Genomic DNA, 24,038 nt, shown 5'->3' on the forward strand with positions numbered 1-24,038 from the left:
TTTGGCGGTTTTACCACAAATGTTCCCATTTTAAGCTTCAATTCTTCAGCTCATCTCAGCCCGTGACACACACAGTTTGCAGGACAGCACGTTAGCACAGTGGTTAGCACAATTGCTTCACAGCTCCAGGGCCCCAGCTTCGATTCCCGGCTTGGGTCACTGAAGAATAGAACAGTACAGCACAGAACAGGCCCTTCAGCCCTCAATGTTGTGCCGAGCCATGATCACCCTACTCAAACCCACGTATCCACCCTATACCCGTAACCCAACAACCCCCCCCCCCCCCTTAACCTTACTTTATTAGGACACTACGGGCAATTTAACATGGCCAATCCACCTAACACAGCACATCTTTGGACTGTGGGAGGAAACCGGAGCACCCGGAGGAAACCCACGCACACAGGGGGAGGACGTGCAGACTCCACACAGACAGTGACCCAGCCGGGAATGGAACCTGGGACCCTGGAGCTGTGAAGCATTTATGCTAACCACCATGCTACCCTGCTGCCCCTATGTGTGTGCGGAGTTTGCACGTTCTCCCCGTGTCTGCGTGGGTTTCCTCCGGGTGCTCCTGTTTCCTCCCACGGTCCAAAGATGTGCTGTGTTAGCTGGATTGGCCATGATAAATTGCCCTTTGTGTCTAAAAGTGCCCTTAGTGTTGGGTGGGGTTACTGGGTTATGGGGATAGGGTGGAGGTGTAGGCGTGGTTAGGGTGCTCTTTCCAAAGAGCCGGTGCAGACTCAATGGGCCGAATGGCCTCCTTCTGCACTGTAAATTCTATGATTCTATGAAGGTTACTGACCTTTCGGAAAACTTGTACTTTCACACTCAAGATCTTTCCCAGTTCTGTCGGCTGTCTGTGCTCCTGAAATCAACTCAAACTTGATCTTCTCCAGCTGGAGAAATTTGTACAAGTCCGTCAGCCAGGCGTCCACCTCCGGTAGCTACCATAGATCATAGAATAGATCATAAATTTTATAGTGTAGAAGGAGGCCATTCGGCCCATCGAGTCTGCGGCTGCCCTTGGAAAGAGCACCCTACTTAAGCCCATGCCTCCACCCTATCCCCGTGACCCAGTAATCCCACCTAACCTTTTTGGACTAAGGGTAAATTATCATGGCCAATCCACCTAATCTGCACATCTTTTGGCCTGTGGGAGGAAACTGGAGCACACGGAGGAATCCACACAGACATGGGGAGAATGTGCAGACTCTGCACATACAGTGACCCAAGCCGGGAATCGAACCTGGAGCTGTGAAGCAACTGTGCTAACCACTTTCCTACCACACTGCCCAATTCAACAATTCAACTACCGACCTCCAATTCAACAGGATCCTTCACTAGGCGATCAGAGAGGTGACGGACACTACATCAGACTCCAGCAGCTCCAGCTCCTCTGAATCCCCAATGATCACCACCATAGAGTGTGGCTTGACCCCAGCCCCACTATCCTGGATAAGGTACCAAACACCGCCTCCCAAAAGTTCTCCAGCTTCCCGCAACCCCAGAACATGAAATGAAATGAAATGAAAATCACTTATTGTCACGAGTAGGCTTCAATTAAGTTACTGTGAAAAGCCCCTAGTCGCCATATTCCGGCGCCTGTCCGGGGAGGCTGGTACGGGAATTGAACCGTGCTGCTGATCTGCTTGGTCTGCTTTAAAAGCCAGCGATTTAGCCTTGTGAGCTAAACCAGCCCCTATGTGAGCATGATTCGTCGGCCCCCGCCTACAATTCTCACAGCCATCGGTCACCCCATGGAAGAACCCACTTATCCTCGCCCAAGACATGTGCATCCTGTGCACCACCCTGAACATGTACAGGGGGAGGTTGAGTTCACCCACCACATCGCCTCACACCAGAGTCCCGACCTTGTTTCTCTCCTCAGCTCCTCCTCCCCACCACCTGTACCTAGCCCTGCTCCCTCAACAACCCACATATGTCCCTAATCCTGCCCTCCTCCAAGCATCAGGGAGCAGCAATTGTTCCAACAATGTGTATACCGGTAACTGGGGAAACACCTGCCTCTCCTTTCACTGCATTTAATTCCATGTACAAAACTTGCCAACCATCGGCAGCTCAAACCTCTCCCGCAGCTCCTCCATCCCCACAACTTCCCCTCTGAGAATATATCCCGAACCCGCTCCAGCCCCGCCAACCCTCCCGGCTTAAACCTGTGGTTCCCACACACTGGCATCAGCACCATCACCGTGTCCACTTAAAATGCCTCCTCAACTGGTTCCAAATCCTGATAGTCGAATGCACCACTGGATTTCCTGTATACTTCCCCGGGGCTAACTGCAACAGGGCCATCACCAGAATCCCTGCAGGACCCCTCCTCCAACCTAATCCACGCCCCCGCCCCGCCCACCAACACCTCACCTTCTCCACATTCGCAGCCTAGTAGTAATACATCAGGTTTGGGAGCGCCAACTCCCCTTTCTGTCTCTGCCTCTGTAGCAGAGCCTTCTGTACCCTCCCCACCCATATGAACTCCAAAATCAGTGCCCCCGCTCTCTGGAAGAACGTCTTGAGGAGAAAAATAGGGAGGGTCTGAAAGACAAGCCGGCACCTTGGCAGCACATTCATCTTTACCACCTGCACCCTTCCTGCCAATGTCAAGCGCAAAGCATCCCATCTCTTGAAATCCCCCTTAACCTCCTCCTCTAACACTGTCAAGTTCTACCTGTGCATCGTGGACCACTCGTGCAGCACCTGAATCCCCAAATACCTAAACTGCTATCTTGCCACCTTAAACGATAGTACCCCCAAATCCTCTCCCCCTCTGCCCTGCCGCATTCGCCGGGAACATCTCTCTCTTCCCTACGTTCTGCTTGTACCCGGTGAAGGCCCCCTCTCTAACAGGCCCATAATTCTGCCCATGTTCTCCAGCAGGCCCGACACAATCAACTGCAGGTCGTCTGCGTATAATGACACCCGATGCTCCCTAACCCCCCTCAATCCCTCACCACTCGCTGACCCCCATCACCTATGGCTCAATTCCCAGCGCAAATAATAACGGCTACAGCGGACACGCCTGCCTCATTCCCCTGTGCAGCCCAAAATAACCTGAACATATCTCATTCATACGACGTTTGCCACCAGAGACGCATACAAAAGACGCACCCACGTCACAAACATTGACCCAAACCCAAACCTATGCAGAATTTTGAACAAGTACCTCCACTCTACCCGGTCAAGGTCTTTTCCACATGGATACAATAACCTCTGGTGCCTGCCCAGAAACTACATTCAACAGCCTCCCAGTGTTACTGTAGAGCTGCCTACCCATCACAAAACCTCTTTGGTCTTCGGAGACCACCTCTGGCAAACACCCCTCCAACCTACGCACCAACACCTTCGCCAGTACTTTCACATCCGTGGTCAACAATGACATGGACCTGATTCCCCTTCTTCAGGATCAGCGAAATCAACACCCGAGACAACGTTGCTAGCAACTCACCCCTCTCCACCGCCTTACTAAATATCCCCAACAGGTGGGGGGGGTCAAACCTGTCGCAAAATCATAGCATTTACAGTGCAGAAGGAGGCCATTCGGCCCATTGAGTCTGCACCTGCCCTTGGAAAGAGCACCCTACTTAAGCCCACACCTCAACCCCGACCCCGTAACCCAGCAGCCCCACCTCACCTTTTTGGACATTAAGGGCAATTTATCATGGCCAATCCACCTAACCTGCACGCCTTTGGACTGTGGGAGCAAACCGGAGCACCCAGAGGAAACCCACACGGACACGCGGAGAACGTGCAGACTCTGCACAGACAATGATCCAAGCCAGGAATCAAACCTGGCACCCTGGAGCTGTGAAATAACTGTGCTACCCACTGTACTACCGTGCTGTCCAACAAATGCTGGACCTCTGGCAGACTTCTGATAAAACTACGCCAGCAATCCGTCTGGCCCCAGGGCCTTCCCCAACTGCATTCCCCTGATACTATCCACCACATCCCTCGGCATCTCCAATGCCTGACTCTTCCTCTCCTCCAGCTCTGTGAACTCTAACCATCCAGAAACCACCCCCCCCCCCCCGACCCGGCCCTGTACAACCCCCTAAACACCTCATTTATTTTTTGTAGCTCCGACACCATCTCCCTCTTCTCTGCCCTTTATTCCAAAATATCCCCAGACGCTGCCTGATGCTGAAATTGGTGGGCCAACATACATCTCGCTTTCTCTCCATACTCGTATTACACACCCCTCGCCCTCCGCAGCTGTCCCAGAACCTTGCCCATTGTAAACCTGTTAAACTGCCCTTGCAACCTCCTCCTTCGTGGGGTCCACCGAATGTCTCTTATCCACCTCGACTATCTCGTCTCACAGCCACTGGTGCTCCTTCCTCATCCTCCAGTGCCTATGCGCCTGAAACAAAATAATCTCACCTCGGACGACCACCTTCAAAGCTTTCCAGAACGTGGCCGCCGCCGCATCCCCATTCTGATTGAGCTCTACATACTTTCTAATCGCCACTCGCACCTTCTCACAAACACCTTGTCTGTTAGCAATCCATCCAGAATCCAACCTCCACCCCGGCCTCTACCCCCTGCCCTGAACTCAGCCTCACATCCAGCCAATGCGGTGCGTGGTCGGAAATCACAATTCCCACATATTCCGCCCTTACCACCTCATCAGCATCGCCCAACTCACCATGAAAAATCAATTCTAGAGTGCACGTACGAGAAGAAAGGGATACTCCCTCCCAGGTTGCTCTGACATTCATTATGATCATGGCTGATCATCCAGCTCAGTAGCCTAATTCCGTTTTCCCCCATACCCTTTTATCCCCTTCGCCCCAACGATGAAAGACCAGCAATATATAACCAAGTAGGAATGTGGGTGACTGGAGGTGCTGGTGTTTCCATGCACCAAGTAAGAAGGTAACGGATCAAATACACCATCTTCCATCCTGCAGAGATGTGATCAGAATGTTGTTTCTCCAAACACATCTCGAGCATGATCATCTTCAGCTGGCAATCAGCACAAATATCTGCTTTATCAGCAGCTCACCCACCATCTTAAACTTGAAAGTTGCCTACCCCTGGTGCAGAGTTGCTGCAGTTTTTACTATGTATGAGATGCACAAAAACCTATCCAGACTTCTACAACAGGACCTGTAACAATTTGAAATGCAGACTGTTCAGTGGTTCAAAGTTGACTCCACGTTGCTACCAGTGATTATGTTATCTGCGTATAAGTGAGACTTAATGTCCTGCAGTATTCTTCCAGAAATTTATAAAGAACAAATGAGAATTATATTATTCATTATTATCCTTTGGTAGAAGGCATGACCTATTTCATGTCTATACCTGTCCAGCTCAATAACTCCCGCCCCTTCTACATTGAGAGTGACCTTCTCGAATATACTCCAAAAATCAGAACTGTAAGAAAATCCATCCAGTGATGCATCTTATGTACCCAATTCTACCCAGTAATTGGTCTGACAAGCTCTGAATCTAGGCACTTGCTTTGGGCCTCCGTTAACTGTCTTTTAGCCTTCACATAAGCATTTCCTGCGAGATTTAACTAATTAAAATTTAGTTTTTAACATAATTTTGCTTGATTCTAATGAGGAGGAACTAAAACTAAATTAATAAAATACTTTAAATTAACGAAAACTGTAAACTGGCAGTCTCAATATTAAGCTACAGACCATTTATTTATTTAGTGAGTGAATTTCTGAAGCCAAGTGAGTAATCTGCCAATTATTCTGTGGAGGGAGCACTCTACACAACTCCGGACTAGCAAAAGCATATTGCTGAAAATTAGTAAAAGGGATTTGTAGTTGATTATGTTTCAGTGACTTGCAAAAGATGAAGCGTACCTATAGACATAGTTATGAATTTAAAACCATGATAGTTTTCGATCTCTTCCCTCTATGTTCTAGCAGTAATAAGTGTGTTCTTTGCAATAACATGGCCACTCGTGACACAATCAAGAATATGCAATCAGCAGACCTATCAGAAAGCCAAGGGGATATTTTTATTCAGAACTAAAGAAAAATGTGTAGGTTATCTAACTCTCGCAATGCCTGATCCCTCTCAAAACCCACATTCTTCCAGGCGCTACCTTGAGTGCAGATTTGCTGGGCACTTCTTCACATGTAAAAAATTCACATGTAAAATGTTTGCGCACAAATACATCAGTATTCCAGATGGCATCTCACACAATTCAACGTTGTGCTTTCAGGTGATCTTATGAAAAGACTGGAGGAGTGGGATGTGTGACTGGAGCTCTTTGCTAATCTTCCTTGCATGGTCCCAATGTTGTGGCTGGACTAGCAGTATGGTTTCTTAAAAGGACCATAGGCAGGGCTGCAAACATACTCAGGAGAAAGTTATCAATTTACATTTATCACCTGCGTTTTTCTAACTTAGACTAGAATGTACATAGACACCTTGCTTAGAATTGCATATAGGTGATTTATTCCAGTTTCAGAAAAGTTCCGATTTAGTGGTGTGAATTTTGTGCCTCTATCTTCCTTGCATTCCATTTTTAAAACTCACTAATTTTATCTTAATGAGCCTTGAGAAACTTTACTGTCCTTTTTTAAAAATTGTTGCTAAATGTTGCTATGTGTGCTTTACACTTAATTTGCTCTGTTTAATCACCTTGCTCTATAGTTGCCAGGTATCTTTATGATACCACCACGAGGTTCAAGTTCAAGTGCTGATCAATAACTCAATACACCAGTTAGTAAGGTTCAAATCAAAACACATTTATTATATACACACTTAATCGCTACTCATGCATAAAATACTACTCACTAGACTATTTCTAACACTAACAGGCCAATACTGACCCACTAGGTCAGGGGAACAATTGGCCTCTCGTTCGATCCTGAGTCTGCAGGCTTCCAGCTGGTATGGACTAATGGTTAGGAGCGCCTATCTCGTAGCGTGCGTTGACTGGACACTTACTTGGTTGGTGCAGCTGCTCGGCAGGTCACGGTCAAGAGTTGTTTCGAGCTGGTGAGAGACCCTGCCAAGAAGCTGTTAGGCTGGTCTCTCCTCGCTGAGAGCCAATACTGGGGCTGTTCCCTGATCGCTGGGCGGTTCCTAAGTGTCCGTTGGCCTTCCTTTGTCTTGGCTCCCGCTGGCGCCGAGGAGTCTGGCTTGGCCTCGATTATCTTAAGTGTTTCCAATTGTTCCCGGGGATCGCTCATCAATATGTAGATGGTTGTTAGTTTCAGTGCTGTCTGGGTTTCTGCAAGTTCTAATATACAGGAGATTTTGCACCTGCTTATTTTCCTGCGTTTGGCTATTTCTCCCTGCATTCTTAGCGGATCTCCATTTTAAAGTCGGGAAGTGGCCAACCCAGGTGGCTACAAAATAAATTTAGAGTATCCAATTATTTTTTTTCCAAGTAAGGGGCAATTTAGCGTGGCTAATCCACCTAACCTGCACAACTCTGGGTTGTGGGTGAAACCCACACAGACATGGGGAGAATGTGCAAACTCCACACGGACAGTGACCCAGAGCCGGGATTTGAATCCAGGTCCTCAGCGCCGCAGTCCCAGTGCTATCCACTGCGCCGCATGCCACCCTGAAACTTTACTGCCCTGATAACTTTATGAACACATTATGTTCGTTTTGAAGATGTTTTGAGGAAGATTGCCAAGTTGTTGTAATGTCACTGGACTAAATCCAGAGGTCCAGCCTAATGCTCTGGAGTAATGTGGTCCAATTCCACCACGGCACTGGTGGAACTTAAATTTAGTTTAAAAATGTGGAATATGAAGCTAGTTTCAGTAATGGGGACTGTGACAACTATCATTTTCACCCAACAGTAAGTTTATCCCTACACCTTGTTGACAGATCATTCACCCGAGCTAAGATGCCTCACTCTCGCACTGGGGAGGCAGCACTTGGGAACTCTCCCAGCCATATCCTCGTATTTTCCCTGTGGAATATCTAAGAATGGAATCACCTCTTTTCACTGTTACTTTTTCCTCTGTCTGCCATTGGAGTTTACCTGGTCTTGGAAATTTCATGTTGTTCTTTTCAACTTCCTGTTTCATTGATCCGGTATTGGAAAGCAAAAGTTCTCTATTGTTTTGCACTACTTTGCTCAGTTTCTGCATCACTGGCATCTCTTAGCCTGATAAATTTTTTAATATTTCAAAATTTCAAAGCGAATAAACACCTCCCAGCCTTAACTCCCACAGTCCTAGTCAAATCCCTCTGTGCTGGCGAACATTTATAAGTCAAAATACTTCTGGACTGCACTCTCACTTTTTCTTTTGCTGGGAACTGCTGCTGTTCTGGATTGTGGGTGCTAGAATCTCACAATTATGGAGGAACGAGATAGAGGTTGTTTCTTAAGGTCCAAAGCTTACATGAAAACCAATCACTACTGCTGTTTCACTGCAGCAGCTCACGTAGGAATACTGAAACTGTCACTGGAATAAATATACTATTCCCCATCAGAATAATCCTTACAAAAGGAGTACATTTAGCAAAAACAAGTACGAATATTGAGAATATTAAGAAAAAGAAAAAACTACAGAAAGGTGCTGACTTGCATATAAATGAAACAAGAAGAATGTGTATGTATTTGTGGTGAATCATGGTGCTGATTATGTGTGCTGTACACATACGTCAGTGCGCCACTCTTTGTGCGAGAAGGGGGTGATTTAAGTTGCCAGCTCTTTAAGGTGTTCAGTTATGTTTCCTTTTAAGCTTGATGTTTTCCTTTTTGTAGGTTTTGACTTTGCCTGTGCTGCAGGATCTCTCTGTCCCTTCAATGGAATTTGTTAGAGTCTGGTTGGTGGAGAATAAATGTCCTGTCAAGATCCTACGGAACCAGCAGCAACAGCTCAGGTAAATACCAGCTGGCGGACACTCGGACAAATACCTCCAGCAATTACACTAAACTCATTCAATCTTCTGGAAAGGCATCATCAGCACGTAGTCTATCTGGCTTGCATTGTACAACAACCTGAATGAGCTGGCTCCTTTTGTACTTGCACACTTCAGACGAAAGTGGATAGAGAGACTGTTTTGTAGATGATTATTCTCTCATACTAATCACTCTCCCTGTGTCATTATTTGAATTTGTTTTATGCCAGAAGATTCCCCCCAACTCGCATCTTTAATTTCTAATAACCGGGTGTCTGTGTATGTTATTATTCATTCTCTGAATGTGACAGCATTTATTGGCCATCTCCAGCTGCCTGAGAAGTCGAATTGAATTGTTGCGGTCTTTGTGATAATGGTGCTCCAATGGTAGTTTTGAGTAGGGATTTCAAAGGTATTACCAAGCAGTAATTAAGAAACTGCATATATGTCTAAGCCTGGATGATTAGAAGAGCTGAGAGATATTCCTCCAATTTCCATTAGCACAGAGAGGTCAATAGTCGGGGGGCAGAGATTCAAAGTAATTGATGGAAGGGTTAGAAGAGAGTTGAGAAAAAATGTTTTACCTAGAGTATGGTGGGAATGTGGAATTCACTACTTGATTGACAGGCAAAGCAACCCCCCCCCCCCCCCCCCCCAAATTGTCTTTTAAAAAAACACTTGGAAGTGTATTTGAGGTTCTGCAACCTTTGGGCTCTGGACCAATAGCAGGAATGTGGGATTAGACTGAACAACTCTTTCTTGGCCACCATGGACACAGCGGGCCGAATGGCCACTGTGCTATAAATCCCCCTATCTTTTTAGGTTTTTGATGTTTTTTCTTGTGGCCCTGCTGATATTCTACATTCTGCTCCATTGATTGTACATATGCACTGGATAAATGCATAAATTGAGAATTATTAAATTGAGAAGCATGCATAGCTTCCACCCTGAGTTTTATTCTTTTTGTCTCTGCAGCAAATTCAAGCTGGGGCCTCATGCAGAGATTGGAATTCAACCACTGCAGGCAGAAGAAAGTTTAGCGTAAGTATCACATTGTATTGTTTCATCCTACTGCTTGCAGTGACATGTTTCATTGCTGATAGATCTGGAGTGTCGCTGTAGACATGCAGTATTTTCCACCACATTCTTTGATATGGTGAACAAAAGACCATCTCATCCTTCCAAGAGCAGGACACCGTCTGCACACCGACAAAAAGACCAGTGCTTCTTTTTCTTTCTAATGGTTTAAAATTCACTTTATTTAACAGGTTACTATGCTCCTGAATATAAATAAAAGCAGGTGAAAGCAGAATAGCTGGTCACATATGAAGTTTAATCAATTTATTTTTAAATTGTGGCCAAATGGTCTTCAAAGCCTGCTTTAATTTATCCAGCAATGAAACAACGGCGTTATAATGGAGTCCTTTCCAAAAATCTAGGTCTGCAAAATTGAAAAATATAAACCAGTGAGTGTGAAATATAAGTGTAAATAAAATTAAAGTTGCCTGTGTTTTTTTGTGCCGGTGGTTGTCTACATGTGGTTCACAGGTTGCAGTTTGGACATCTCTGAAAAGACTTGCATTTATATAGCGTTTTCCACGACCACTGAATGTCTTAATGTGCTTTATAGTCAATTAAATACTTTTGAAGTGTAGTCACTGAAACGCTGCAGCCAGTCTCATGCACAACAAGCTTGTTCAAAATAATGACCCCACGCCGCCAGGAAACCCATCGGAGAAGGTGCACTGCTGGCGGGAGCAGAGAATCCTGCTGTCGGCCAAAGGCCGGAAGATTCCAGCTGTAGTCTTATAATTCTAAATCCAGTCATGAAATCAGTAGATCATCCTGATTTAGACATATATCATCATTTTTTCATCTCTGCTGTGTCAAATTCCTGGAATTTCCATTTGATAGTATTATTTGAACACCTTTACGGTGGTTCACTGCTTTCTTCTCAAGAACAACAAAGAGAGGTCCATAAATGCCAGCCGCGCCCATTTCCTGAGAGTGAATGTTTTAAGAAGTTTGTGTATCGGGTGTTTGCAGTAAAAACAGGAGGCCCAATATCTTAATGTAAGTGTACTTGTAATTGCCGTTTGTTCAGGCCCACTGAGTTGTTGCTGCGGCTGCAGATGGCAGTGCCTGGTGAAAGGTCGTATTACCCAGCGGAGGAATTTGTTTGGGACACATCCAAGGAGTACACAGCTCGAGCCCTGAAACAGAAAATTGTGCAGCACTACTCATTACTGCCAGAACAGATTGAAATTGCCAAATACTTTGCAGAGCAGTTTGAGTGGATGCCTATGACCAGCTGGGTAAGAAGCAACTCAACAGCACTGTTATGAATAATTTGAATGTAGAGCGCAAACTTGGTACAAGAAAATAATCAATTTATATCTGGCAAGACACATGTGCCTGACATGCTAAATAATGAGTAATGGTTCACTTGTATCTGATGTTCGAAATTGAGTGCAGATGACTTCACCATCATCTATTTAGTACTCTTTTGCATTCTGTCACTCTCCATCTCCGCCCATTCCTATTTGCTTAGTAAAATAATCCTTGAGCATCGGATTAATATCTAGATGCACACAAATGACATGTAACTTTGTTTCTCTGCCTCCGCCCTTATATGTTATACTGTATTGCATATCTGGTCCTGCATCAGCCAGAACAGGTCAGAGTTAAATGAGTTTTGTTATGCTCATTACAAAGGCTTTACATCGGAGGTCAGTGCTGCCCCTTTCCCTGTCTGCCCTGCTTAGCCTGAATCAGCAGGCGTGCCAATCTCAATGTTCAATTCAACACTCTATCTGATGCATTACCAAAAAAATCTAGGCAAGGTTTCCCATTTCCTACCTACCACAACCTCAATGATGCTAAAACTCTCATTTACGCCTTTCAATAATCTCAAGTTTATATTTCCCTAACCCTCTCCTTACCAGACTCCCCAGCTATGCTGTATACCAACTCCCAATTCCATAGCCGCACACCTATTTTACCTCTGTCCTGACCAACTTCACCTGGCCCAATGCGCCCAGTTCGTGCTGTCTGCTGTTCTAGCTCTCAGAGGTGTATATTTTGGCTTCCCTTCCCCAGGTCTATCATCAGTTGTAGAGGCCAGCCATCAATCCCTTGCAGGGATTCACTTCTTAATGCTCTTCCCACTTTCAAAAGGCCTGAAACTTACCTTTGATATTGCTAATTTTCTTCCTCATATCCTGCTTGGTGGCAACCATTACGATATTAAAGCATTTGGGACACTTTAGTTGTGTAAAAGATACCGTAAGAATGTAATTTCTGTAAAGTTGGTTATGATCTTATTGTAGTTAGGAAAGCACTATTTGATAATGAAGCTGTTTTTGACTGGTGAGCTGCAGTTTGTTTCATGACTGTGGGTTAAGTTTAACAACCACTGTAAGTATCATGCAGGAACATTATGATGCAAGTGCTGTGTTTAGTTGCAAAGAATCAACTGACTGCTACTGAGGGCAGTTGGGCTCACTTACGATGTCTTTCATCTCGTTTCTTGCTGTTGTGCCATTACTGTGCAGTTGAAAAACCCAATAGAATGCAGCCCTTGTCCTTCACCTCCATTTGGGGAATCCAGTCCCACAGTTAAGAATAGGTCTTCTTATTGTTATGACCGGACCCTGGGCAAGGACCCCCAATTTGTTATGATTCCAGACAAGATCCCCAAATTGTTATGTTCTGAGTGGGGAGGGATGAACTTGCTCCCAGTCTTCATTCAATCCTCTTGGTTGGACGCAACAAGATCAGTTTTAAAATGATGCCTCCCCTTGTGGGTCCCATTTCCCAGTCAAAATAGATTTTGGGCGCGATTCTCCGCACCCCACGCCGGGTGGGAGAATAGCGGGAGGGCCTCCCGACATTTTTCACGCCCTCCCGCTATTCTCCCCACGCCCAACCCACGCCACGAATCGCCGCTCGCCGAGGCCGATGCGCCAAGCGGTCGGGCCTTCACGCCCGTTTCAACATGGCAGCAAACACCTGCTCGCTGCCGTCGTGAAACGGGCGCCAGATGCCCGTTTGGGGCATTTAGGAGCCCGATTTGGACTGGAGCACCGCGACTGTGCTCGGGAGGGGACAGGCCGATCGGTGCCCACCGATCGTCGGGCCAGCGTCCAAAACGGACACACTCTTTCCCCTCCGCCGCCCGGCAAGATCAAGCCGCCACGTCTTGCCGGGCGGCGGTGGAGGAAGACGGCACCGCGCATGCGCAGGTTCGTGCCGTCTGCGCGATGAAGTCATCCGCGCATGCGCGGATTGGAACCGGCAACCCGCGCATGTGCGGATGACTTCACATTCTCGGCGCGACAAGGTCGCGGCCGGGAAAGACGGAGGCCCGCTCCTAGCCCCCCGGGTGGGGGTGAATTAGGTGCGGGGAGCGGGCTCCGAGGCCATCGTGAACCTCGGCCGAGTTCACGACGGCCTTCACGAATTCGGCCCCCTGCGGAGAATTCCGCCCTTTATGTTTTAAAAGGAGCCAATTTAATCAGGCTTTCTTGAGTTAAAAAAAGGGTATATTTATCAGCTTCCAAACCATGGGAAGAAAATAATAAAACTTAGCATGCTGACACACAAAATAGAAATGAGAAGTGAGTTCAAAAATAAAGGTTAAAAAACTTGTCTGAAGCAGTTTTTGGCTTGTCTGCGAGGAGTAGATGTTAAAATGTTACGGCCGTTAAGTTGGGTGATTCCAGTAACGCTGACTTTAACATTTGAGCAATTGGTTTGGAGGTTTTTGGTTCTGCGGGTTAGCTGAAAGAAGTTGTCCTGGTTCGTTTTTGACTGTGGCTTTGCTGACTTGACATGCTTCCATCAATCAGAGATGACGTGGAGATGCCGGCGTTGGATTGGGGTGAGCACAGTAAGAAGTCTTACAACACCAGGTTGAAGAACTTTAACCTGGTGTTGTAAGACATCAATCAGGGAGGGAGAGAGACTGTAGCTGCCAGCACAGGGTTGCCTAATGATTATTCTCCTGCTATGATCTTCACATCACAGACAAGCACAGTTGAACTATAATGCTAGACTAGTGCACACAGACCAGGGTTGCAGTTGGCTTTTAATCCCTTGTGAATTCCTTGAAGGTGAAAACACAAATGTGTCTGGAATGAAGTCTCCGGCGATGGTTTTTGCTGAGATGGCAATCAGCTTCAATTATATCTGGAAGAGATTATGGGTGCCATTCTCCGGCCCTGTTGTGCTCTCGCTCGAAATCAACCCAGCAGCTGATGTTTCCTAAAGAACAGGAAAATCATCGGTCAACATCTTTCATTTGCCTTGATACCGAAACCAGAAGGATCAATGAGCTCAACCGGATCAGCCGATGAAAACCGTATCACTTTAATCTTTATCTGACTTTTAAAATATCTCTTTATCTATCCTCCATTTTGTAAACTATTTTTTGTATGTGTGAACCTGTGAACCTGAGTGTGTGTGAAAGTTGGGGCGTTTTTATTCTTATTTAGACAAAGTACAATACAATAAAAGCTAACCTTTTCACAAAAACTGAAGAAAACCTGTCTGCGTGTGTCTTTTACACATTTAAACACAATTAGCAAGCATATCCTTTTTTTAAAAACCTGTTGCAGTCATAGAAAAAGTGGGAAAAGAGGGGAGCTGTTACACCTCTTCTCTGATCATAACAAATATACTGCATCAAAAAGTCCATGGGTGCGATTCTCTGTTTCAGAGGCAAGTGCTGACGCAGGGACAGAATCGGCGGCCCACCCAGAACAATTCACCAACCGTAGATGGACTGGCACTGGCGCCATATGGAACAGGGTTGATTCCAATGAAAAACAGAGTTGGATTTGCAGTGGTCGGGCTTGACACTCGAGAGACAGACAAGCTGCAACCGCATATAAGCATTCCATTCCCAACACACTCATCTCAGTCAACAAGATGGCAGCACAAAGAGCTCCACCCCGGTTCATGGGCACTGAACTCAAAACCCGGCTGGACGCTTTGGAGGAGGAGAGGAGGGCTACCTTGTACACCGGGATGGGAAGGAGGTGGCCACCTGCCGCCATGCCCCGGGCCTGTGCGCAGGCAGCAGAGGTTGTGAGTGACGTGGGGCACACTGCCAGGAATGGACAGCAGTACCGGAAGAAACTGCAAGACCTCCTCAGGGCAGCCAGGGTGAAGCCCTGTGCCCTTTTGCACCAACCCATATCCCACACACCCCATAACCCCATCCCCCCCACCCGTAGGGCGACTGAACCCCCATCATGCACCACTTCCCTGCACCCACACCGGCTGCCATGGCCGGGTGTCCTGGCCATGAAGATCACCAGCTACCCACCCCTGTGCTGCATGCATCCGATTGTGTGTATTCCGGGTTGGCATCGAGCAAGCAAGTGAGACCCCTCTCTGTTGTGGTTCCTGATGGCACGGTGCAGCAGGTGGGGGTAGGAATCCCCGAAGGGGTGGATGTTCGCAGGACTGCCCGAACCCAAGGACGAGCTGCCGTCCAGACAGATTTTGGGTTTCTGGAAAGGGCGGACCTGTCGATAGTGGAGATGCAGTCGCAGAGCGAGAGACTGCATGAGGGGGTGTCAGCAACCATTCCATGGACTACCACAGGGGCCATCAGGCACCCCGAGGGAGGAGGGGGTGATGGGCCCATGCCGGTCACGCAGGGAAGGTGCCGGAACACCTCAGTGCCTTGGACTTCACACCTCTCTTTCCTTTGGCGCACCTGATGGGCAACGGGCTGAACAGGGTGGCATCACGTAACATTGGATACCTGAGCAGCAGCTTGTCCATCGAAGCCCGGCCGCCCCCAAGATGGCCAGCAATGGCGACGAATCGCAGCAGGCCCCCTCCACTCCTCGTATATCTCCTGGGGATCCACCTAGGCGTAGCATTAGGGCCCGTAAGGCCAGAATGGTCGGGGCTAGGGCACAAACCTTATGTTCACCATGCACCTGCCTAGGTGCTCTGTCGGACAGGTGTGAGGGATGGGCTGCGCAGATCTGGGCTCACTGCAGAAGGGGTGTTGGGGGTGGGGGATGGATATGGGCAGGCGGGGTAGACATGGGCCAAAGGACTCTAGTTCAGCCAGCACTCGCACGCTCCCATTCCTCTCCAACCCGCCACCCCCACCTTCAAACTGGCTCCACCTCCACCATCACACAGCTACCGTGGGCAGGACTCAGAATTGTCAAATGGTGCGGAGCATCAGAGGTCATCCCAGAGCGGGTCATCATCATCCTCCATCCCATTGACCAGACCCACTGTTACTGCCAACCCAGGGCCCACACCCCGTAGTGAGGTAGGTAAGAATCACAAAGGGGGTTGCACGGAGGGGTGTTCATGGGAGCGGCTGGGTGGGGTCGGGTGGGACAGAATGTTCATGCCAATGGCCAGGAACCTGGAGGTGATTAATGCATCCCGTGTGAGTTGGCTCATGTGCACATGTTATGCCGCCTCCTGTGCCTGTCTGGGCCCCATGTCCTGCCCATCCTTGGCCCCTTCCGCATGATGTTGTGTCGGGTGTAGCAGGCCACTCCCCGCTGCCACATTCTCTCTTCCCCTCCCCACCCCCCGCCAATGTCAGGACCGGCAGCCCACGGTTGCGCCTCTGCATGTCCCACCTCCTCTCTGTCCCTTGGCAGCCATGATACCCATTTCCCAATTTTTGAAACCACAAGTGAAACATACTATCGGTAATTCCCCCCCAGAGGGGGCGGAACATCGCGGAGAACCCGGAGAATACCAGGTCGGGACTGCTCATGATATGCAGTGGCATTTACTCTTATGTGCAGAGTAGAATGCATTGATGCTGCTCTCGAGGCACTGGAGCATGGCTTTCTGGCGGGTGCCCAGTGCCGGCCATGATTTTGGCTTCACGAGCAATTCTTCACCCAATCACCTTTGCTGATTTCAGCGTCAGCCGAAAGAGAATCCCGCCCAAAGAGAAAATGCTGGAAAATCTCAGCAGGTCTGGCAGCAGCTGTAGGGAGAGAAAAGAGCTAACGTTTCGAGTCCAGATGACCCTTTGTCAAAGCTTTGATCCAGTTTTTATAAACACCCCATGTTTTCAAATGCTGTAAACAAATTTTGTTGTTTACTGATTCTGTATATATTGAAAGCCTTTGATCTTCAAGAAAGGAAAGACTTGGATCTATACAGTGCCTTTCATGACATCAGGATATCCCAAAGCATTTTACAGTACTTTTGAAATGTGTTGTCACTGTTCAAATGTCGGATTTGCGCCAGCCAATTTGCACGTGGCAAGGTCCACAAACACCAATGTGATGATGACCAAATAATCTATTTTTGTGATGTTGTTTGGGAGATAAATATTGGCCCAGGACACCAGGTGACCTCTCCTCTTCTAGCCCCATTATTTTGAAGAACTACTAACCTTTTTGCAATAAACCTCAGGTTGCTACAGTGGAGTTTAAGCACCTTGTGCCTCAACCTGTCTTGCAGTCAAAATCTCATCTTACCTTTTTAGAGCCAACAAGTTTCGAAGAAGAAGAAGAAAAAGAAATTGCAGAGCCTTCAAGGAGCACCTTATTATCTGAAAGATGGAGATATCATTGGTGTTAAGGTGAGTCTGTTGTTGGCCGACATTTGTTTCCTCATCAATACCCTTTCTTACATTGAATTCTCTGGCACAGAAACAGGTGGATGCTGTTGATCGTGCTCCACCCGTGAAAAGAAGTCCAGCCTGTCCAGTCCTTCCTGATAGTTGAAACCTTTCGCTTCTGATATCACTCCAGTAAAATCTTTTCTCCAATGATTCTACATCTTTTTTTGTGACGCAAAGGCCCAAATTCTGTCAAGTATGGCCTTTAAAGGTACGCAATAACCCCCGTGCTTTGGATTCCATTTCACTAGAATTATTGAGATGCTTTGAATCCTTTGCTGTGGCTCATCTGCAGAAAAGATGTGTTCACCAACACACCATCGCAGAGCTTTGTTTTTAAAAGAAAAAGAAATTCATTATTTGCACAATGCTGTGTTGTGCGTGCAGCCATTTCAGTAACTTGGTTAACACAAAGGGAATTCCAATAGGCCTCTCTAAAAAGGGAATGGTGGACCAGCTTTCAAGGATGAAATGAGAATTGATCGGATTACATGGGGCGAACTCACCTGCTTGAACTTCAGTGGATGATTTTAAACATTTTATTTGCACAGAATCTATTAATTGACAAGAATAAAGACTTCAGCACCATGGCCGATGAGATTGGGAAGGAAAAGCTCAGACTGGAAGACAGTAATAAAGACAAACGGTAACTTATTTGTGGAGATTTCTGCTCATGGACGTAACCCCCTTCCACATAATTTCCACAAGAGCCTATCTGCTCTTAGAAATTTATTTAACAGACTTTAATTTTTCAAGGTCCAAACTGAATCATCTCCGATTTATGGCATGTGTTTCATGCCATATTGATTGATCCAATGGTCTCTGCAGTAGGATTGCCATAAACTCTCTGAAAGTAGTGCTGCATTTCTGCAAGGGGATGATGTGCTAGCAATCCAAGTTACCTGTTCATTAAAGCACTGAAATACCTATTAAGGCTATCTCTAACCCACCTTTTCCCCAGTATAAGTATCTTCTAATACTTCTAGTCTTTCCTAACAGATCAACTAATAAAAACAGGAAATTATGGAAAAACTCGGCAGGTCTGGCAGCAACTGTGGAGAAAGAGAAACAGTTGGCGTTTCGAGTCTGTATGACTCATCTTTGGAATTCCTCCTCGAGTCATACGGACTTTAAAGGTTAACTCCGTCTCTCTCTCCACAGATGCTGAGGTTTTCTAGCATTTTCTGTTTTTATATCAGATTTCCAAAATTCATGGTATTTTGCTTTTATCCGTTTATCAACAGTTGTCCTTCTTTTGTACTCTTTGGGGCAGGGTACTTCCCAATAGTATGGAGCCGAGAGTGATGAGCAGGAATACACTGCCCTGTAGAAACATTTGGTTGAGATTCAAACTCTCTTGCTGCAGTTTGCAACTAGATTTTGTCTCTTGCAGGGAAGAACAGAAGTATGAGACGGATTAGCAAATTCTGAGGAGCTCTGGATATGGAAGCTGGAGATTAAATTCTCTTGGGGGCATGGGGTGGGGGAATGTGGCAAAGTGGATATTTCAGGACAGTGCAAGTATGAAGTTACAGTTCCGATTATTCTCGGTGGAGAATGATGAAGAGTCGACACATACTCATCCCATGTGCATTGAAAGTTAGTGATATGTAATCTTCTGAGATTAGGTGTCCTGCAGTTTAGAGCAGATGCTCACTTAAATAGAAACTCATTTAAAAGCCGACTGAGCCATTTAGAGATTTTGTTTGCCCATTGACAAAGCTATAAGTATGACACTGTAAAAAATGCTGTTCAGTCTGCCTGGAAATGTTGAGTTAACAATACTAGACCAGCAAGTGCATGTCCTCTTCACTGAGCACAACAGTTTAAGCCCTGGAAAAACAAGCCACTTACTCACATGACCCCTAGCTAAAGGAAAACAGCAGGGAGCAGGAACGGTAATTATTATGTTGCACACGAATAGCTGATTTGTATAAATCCTTCAATTGTTCTAATGTGGCTTGTAAGAGTGCAATATTAATGTGTTCAATGGCAGACTAGTATTTGTGACTTGCAGTGCTTGAACTGTCAAATCTTACACAACAGAAAATGCTCATTTAATTAAAGTTTTGTTTAAGATGTAAATCTGTACCATTAGCTTACATTTATATAGCAACTTCAGCGTACAACTTCCCAAGGTACTTCATAGCCTCATCAAGCTTGAAATGTTAAGGATTATAAGCTGAAAGTCTGGAAACGCATATCAACAGTATATTTTTCCTTCACAGTCAGCAAGCTACTGCCTATCAGAGTGGAGATGCCCCAGAAAACAGTGAAAGAAAAACAATTTGTGTTCGTACCCGCAGACCTGAAGTGGCCTTGTCAATCAGTGTAGCAGACTTCAGATAACAACTGTGCTATCTGGAAGAGGGTCCTGGAAGAGCTAACAAGGCTTGCAATGACTGTTAGAAGTGTGGAGCTGAGTAAGAGCAATGTATGAACAGAGCGATTCACCATCTACTAAAGCTCTGGAGTAAAGGCAATCGATGATCTCAGTTATAAAGTAAGGTTTGAATATAAATTGGCAAGAGCTGTCAGATTCTTCCCTCCAGTTTGATGGTGCCCTGGTGAGGTTCCCTTCTACCTTCTCAAACTGGGAGGAGAGACCTAGCAGAATGCATTATCGGAACAAAGAGAAGAACCTTCTCCAGAGGAACTTAGATTTGTTTTGTCAATAACTGCCTAAATCAATATTTAAAAGAAATCAGTTTTCTTCTTGCAAGTATTCAAAACTAATTTTTAAAATACCTATGCAATAAATGGGAATCTATTCCCAAGAAATAATTCGAAGCTTATGACACACCAGCAACTGGCGCTTGTTTACATTGTGGACGCCCAGTGTTGCAGCTGTCCGTGCTTTACATAGTGTTTTGGTAATGTACTTTCGTGAAAATATCCCTCTTGCACTTGTTCAGATTTGATTGATGTATTAATTGGAATTTCACGGGACCATAAAATCCAGTGCAGATCTCACACCTATGTGGAGACTCCTATCAAATGCAAAGCTGGTTGGTTGTGACATAAATAATTTTTTAACGCAGAATTGGTGTAAAATCGCAGTTAAAGTGGATTTTATGGTCTGACTTTCAGTGAGAACCTGACTTGCTGGCAAGGACTGTGTCCCTCACATGAACACTTGTAACCTCAGGAGTTGCCAGGTTAGAGAAAACTTGGTTCTTTAATGTTGATACAAAAATGGATTGATTTGTCATAGATTCAGAGTGCATACTTTGTGGAAAGGAATAAAAACATTTATATATGAACTACATTGCCAGTGGAATAACATCTCCGAAATAATCATTGTTTCCTTACTTTATCTGTCACAGTGACTAGAAAACTACTTATTTTGGACTAGTAATTTTGCCACTTGGGCTATCCAATGCCTTAAAAGGAGATGGAACCTCTTGTAAATAGGATGGACTAACTGTAGGGCACTCAAATGGTGGTTTCTACATGGCTAGTAGGACAGGGTAATTTCCTGTTGCTAAGTTAATATCATAGTTTTCCTCCACTTAGATTTCTGGTTATCCTGCTGGTGTTGGTACAATCAAGTATAAGCTAGTAGCCGTTCAATCCTTATCCAGTCTGTACTTGTTCAGAATAAGGAGCAGGTTTTGTTAATCCATTTGTAAACAATCCACATGCTTAAGAAAGTATTACTCACTGACCCCATTAAGTAGAATATCTTTGTCAGAATATATCAGCTATAAACTAATGGTTGCAGAGAAAATGAGAGCCCAATTTCAATTGTTATTCATTAACCCCTTCCACTGAGATTCATTCAAGCTGAGCAGTTGCAATTATTTAGCACATTTCATTGGAAAATGAGCATTATTCCTGTGGCTTCTTCCAGGCCTCACCAAAAACATCGGAGTGTTCACTGCTTCTGAGACTGCAATAATTATGTTGTACTGCGCTGAGGTTTTCAGGGCAATTCATCAAACAGGACAGTAAGGTCTAGATTATAGGAAATGGGGAGCAACAATTAGCAAATCTCACTGTGAAACCTGCCTGTGAACTTTGTAAAAGAGCATTGAAGTTCTGTTTCTTTAAGAGAGATCAGATAAATGCATCGAGTTTTTTCTCTTCCAGACAGAATCAGATGCAAAATATAGCCAGTGACTCAGTGAAAAATGTCACCAGAAAGTGTGATAGTATGTTGGTGCTGCAATTGTTTCAGTTTTAAATCAAGTTTATTTACTACAAAAATTGCTCAGCAAATATAATGTTGGTGAGCAATCTATTTCTTCACTCTGCAGAGTGTGGATGTGTATTAGTTTTTACATGCGCTGTGACATAATATGGTAAAATATCATGTGTGTGTCCCTCGTTATTGCCCAAATGGAAGATCATTTTAACGAACAATTAATAATGCCAAATTGAGCTGAAAAGCCTTTAGCAGGTCTGCACACAGCAAAAGAAATGAGCAACACGGCCAGAAGGAAGCATTTGGTTTCATTGTAGGGAAGGTGGGTGAGAAGCTACCCAGACTAATTTGAAGTCTAGTTTTATGGAGACCTTTAGAAAGCATTTTGTTTTTGGAGCAACTTTTTCCAGCACCGAGCAATGGCTCTCTTTTAGAAGAGTTAGGAACTCTTCAGAAGAGTAGGAACCCAGTTGACAAGATGTCTTTGAGCTTGATGACCATTAACTTTATATTTCTTTCAGTAACAACAGATCAATTATATACAGAATCCTTGAACACTTTTTTAAAAAATGATAAGTTCAGCGCTTTTTTTCATTTACCGAATAACTGCTGCAGTCCTAATTTGTTGTAGTTCTTGAAGAACTATCCTAGCCCTTTGGAGCTAGTTATCCTCGCCAATTTTTCCAAAATTAATATCTTGTGTTTTACTTATTTTGTAACAGTGTTTGCCATGTAAGTATCAGTGTACAATGTAAAATGCCATTTCCCATTGATTCATTGGTCTATGTATTGAACGCAGATTCCAATTTCCAGGTGGCATTCCCCAGATGGGTTCCTCACTAATCCCTGTCTATCCCCCTTTCAATATAGCAGACTTTGGCTTCTGCTACCCCTCTGGCAGTGACCTGGATTTACCTGTGCGCTGCTCCATCAATAGTCTTGGAGATTATTCATATCTGCATCATATTGGATGCAATGTCCACTTAAGAGATGCCCTGTCTGTGTTTACCTGTTTCAGGGAATGAAGCATCCCATGTATTGGCATAACAAGGACTGAGAAATGTAATCCCCTTCAGGCACTGATGGGCTCTAATTATTAAGTCATCCTGTGAGAACCTTGGACTAAACTTTCTTTCCCATCACCCTGCCCACCTTCAGCAGATGGAGTAAGTATAGAGACAGGAGGGTAGAAGAGTACAGAGTTGGGTGGTTTCATTTTAAAAGGTGCAATCCTATTAATGAAAGAAGAGCTGCAAATGTATGACATAATTACATAAAGTAAATAACAAAGCCAGATACAGCAGGTGCCCCATTACTTAAGGGACTGATCAATATTTGTGAATGGTTTGAGTCAATTCATGGTTTTAGTCAATTCATTCTTTAACCATAGACTTTGTATACAACCTGGAGTTGTCATTGCTGTTTTGGCATCCTTTTGACTGCATGTTGCCACCAGAGAAAGATCCTGGGAATTTCCTGGGGAGCTTCTCTCACTCCACAGCTGGATTTTGCAACAAATATTCACCAAAGTTACTGGAGAAGACATAAGAGAATACTCTGCAAGAATCTTAGTAGAACAGAACGTTACACAACTCCTTGTTGTAAATAATTCAGACCCCAGTTATTACATTTTGGGGATACAGAGGGAGAAGAGATGGTTTTACGACATAGTGTAAGAAAGACAGAGAAAAGCAAATTATGTATTAGAATGGAAGAATTGAGACTTTGGTTTGAAGGAATTACATTTTTCATGCTTGCTTCAGGCTATGGCTTAGAAAACAGAGAGAAGCACTCCCAAAACTAGCAAGTTTGCAAGTCTGATGCTCAGAAGGGCATCAGTATCAATTGAAATAAAACTTGTACAAACTGCTGCAGAAACATCCCCTCCAATGTGAGCAACCAACTGTTTATCAAGTAATTATGCTAATATGTTTTGTGGGATAGAGGGTCTATCTATCTCCTTTATGAATTTTCCGAAGATGTTGGAATTGGTTTATTTTTTATCAAGGACAGGCACAAGTGCAATAAGTTATGTAAATCTCTATAAATTGATTAAAGAATTTATACAAAAACATTTCCTTATTGTGATTGTGCTATTTCTGAGTTTTGGATAGTTTGATTTTTAATGATTGTCTGTATATTGAATAATTCATGTAGAACTTATCTGAATCGATGGGACAATCAAAGGTATAACATGCAGTAAATATTCCAGTGAATCGTTGGAAGGGTATGGACAGACTGCATTTTTCAGGGTGGAATATTAAGCTCCGACTTAAGCACGTACAGAAATGGGACTTCTCCGTTACACTCTCATTGCAAATTGCAAACATTTGATGGAATCATGGAATTTGCAGCGTCGAAGAAGGCCATTCGGCCCATCGAATCTGCACCAGCCCTTGGAAAGAGCACCCT

The 24,038-nt window shown here is 45.1% G+C and overlaps 1 protein-coding gene across 2 annotated transcripts in view; it reads left to right on the forward strand.

The window, feature by feature from the left end:
* The window catches only part of usp40 (ubiquitin specific peptidase 40), a 194,934-nt gene extending 171,234 nt beyond the window's left edge, over positions 1–23,700 (forward strand). For both annotated transcript variants that reach the window (XM_038787466.1, XM_038787473.1), the window contains exons 27-32: positions 8,717–8,835; positions 9,829–9,894; positions 10,958–11,168; positions 17,345–17,440; positions 18,031–18,125; positions 19,708–23,700. In XM_038787466.1, the coding sequence (XP_038643394.1) occupies positions 8,717–8,835; positions 9,829–9,894; positions 10,958–11,168; positions 17,345–17,440; positions 18,031–18,125; positions 19,708–19,828 (708 nt within the window). In that variant the 3' untranslated portion in view covers positions 19,829–23,700. The remainder of the gene's footprint in view (positions 1–8,716; positions 8,836–9,828; positions 9,895–10,957; positions 11,169–17,344; positions 17,441–18,030; positions 18,126–19,707) is intronic.
* Positions 23,701–24,038: the final 338 nt, after the last annotated feature.

The sequence above is a fragment of the Scyliorhinus canicula genome, chromosome 2 (assembly GCF_902713615.1).
Source record: "Scyliorhinus canicula chromosome 2, sScyCan1.1, whole genome shotgun sequence".
Taxonomy (NCBI): Eukaryota; Metazoa; Chordata; class Chondrichthyes; order Carcharhiniformes; family Scyliorhinidae; genus Scyliorhinus; species Scyliorhinus canicula.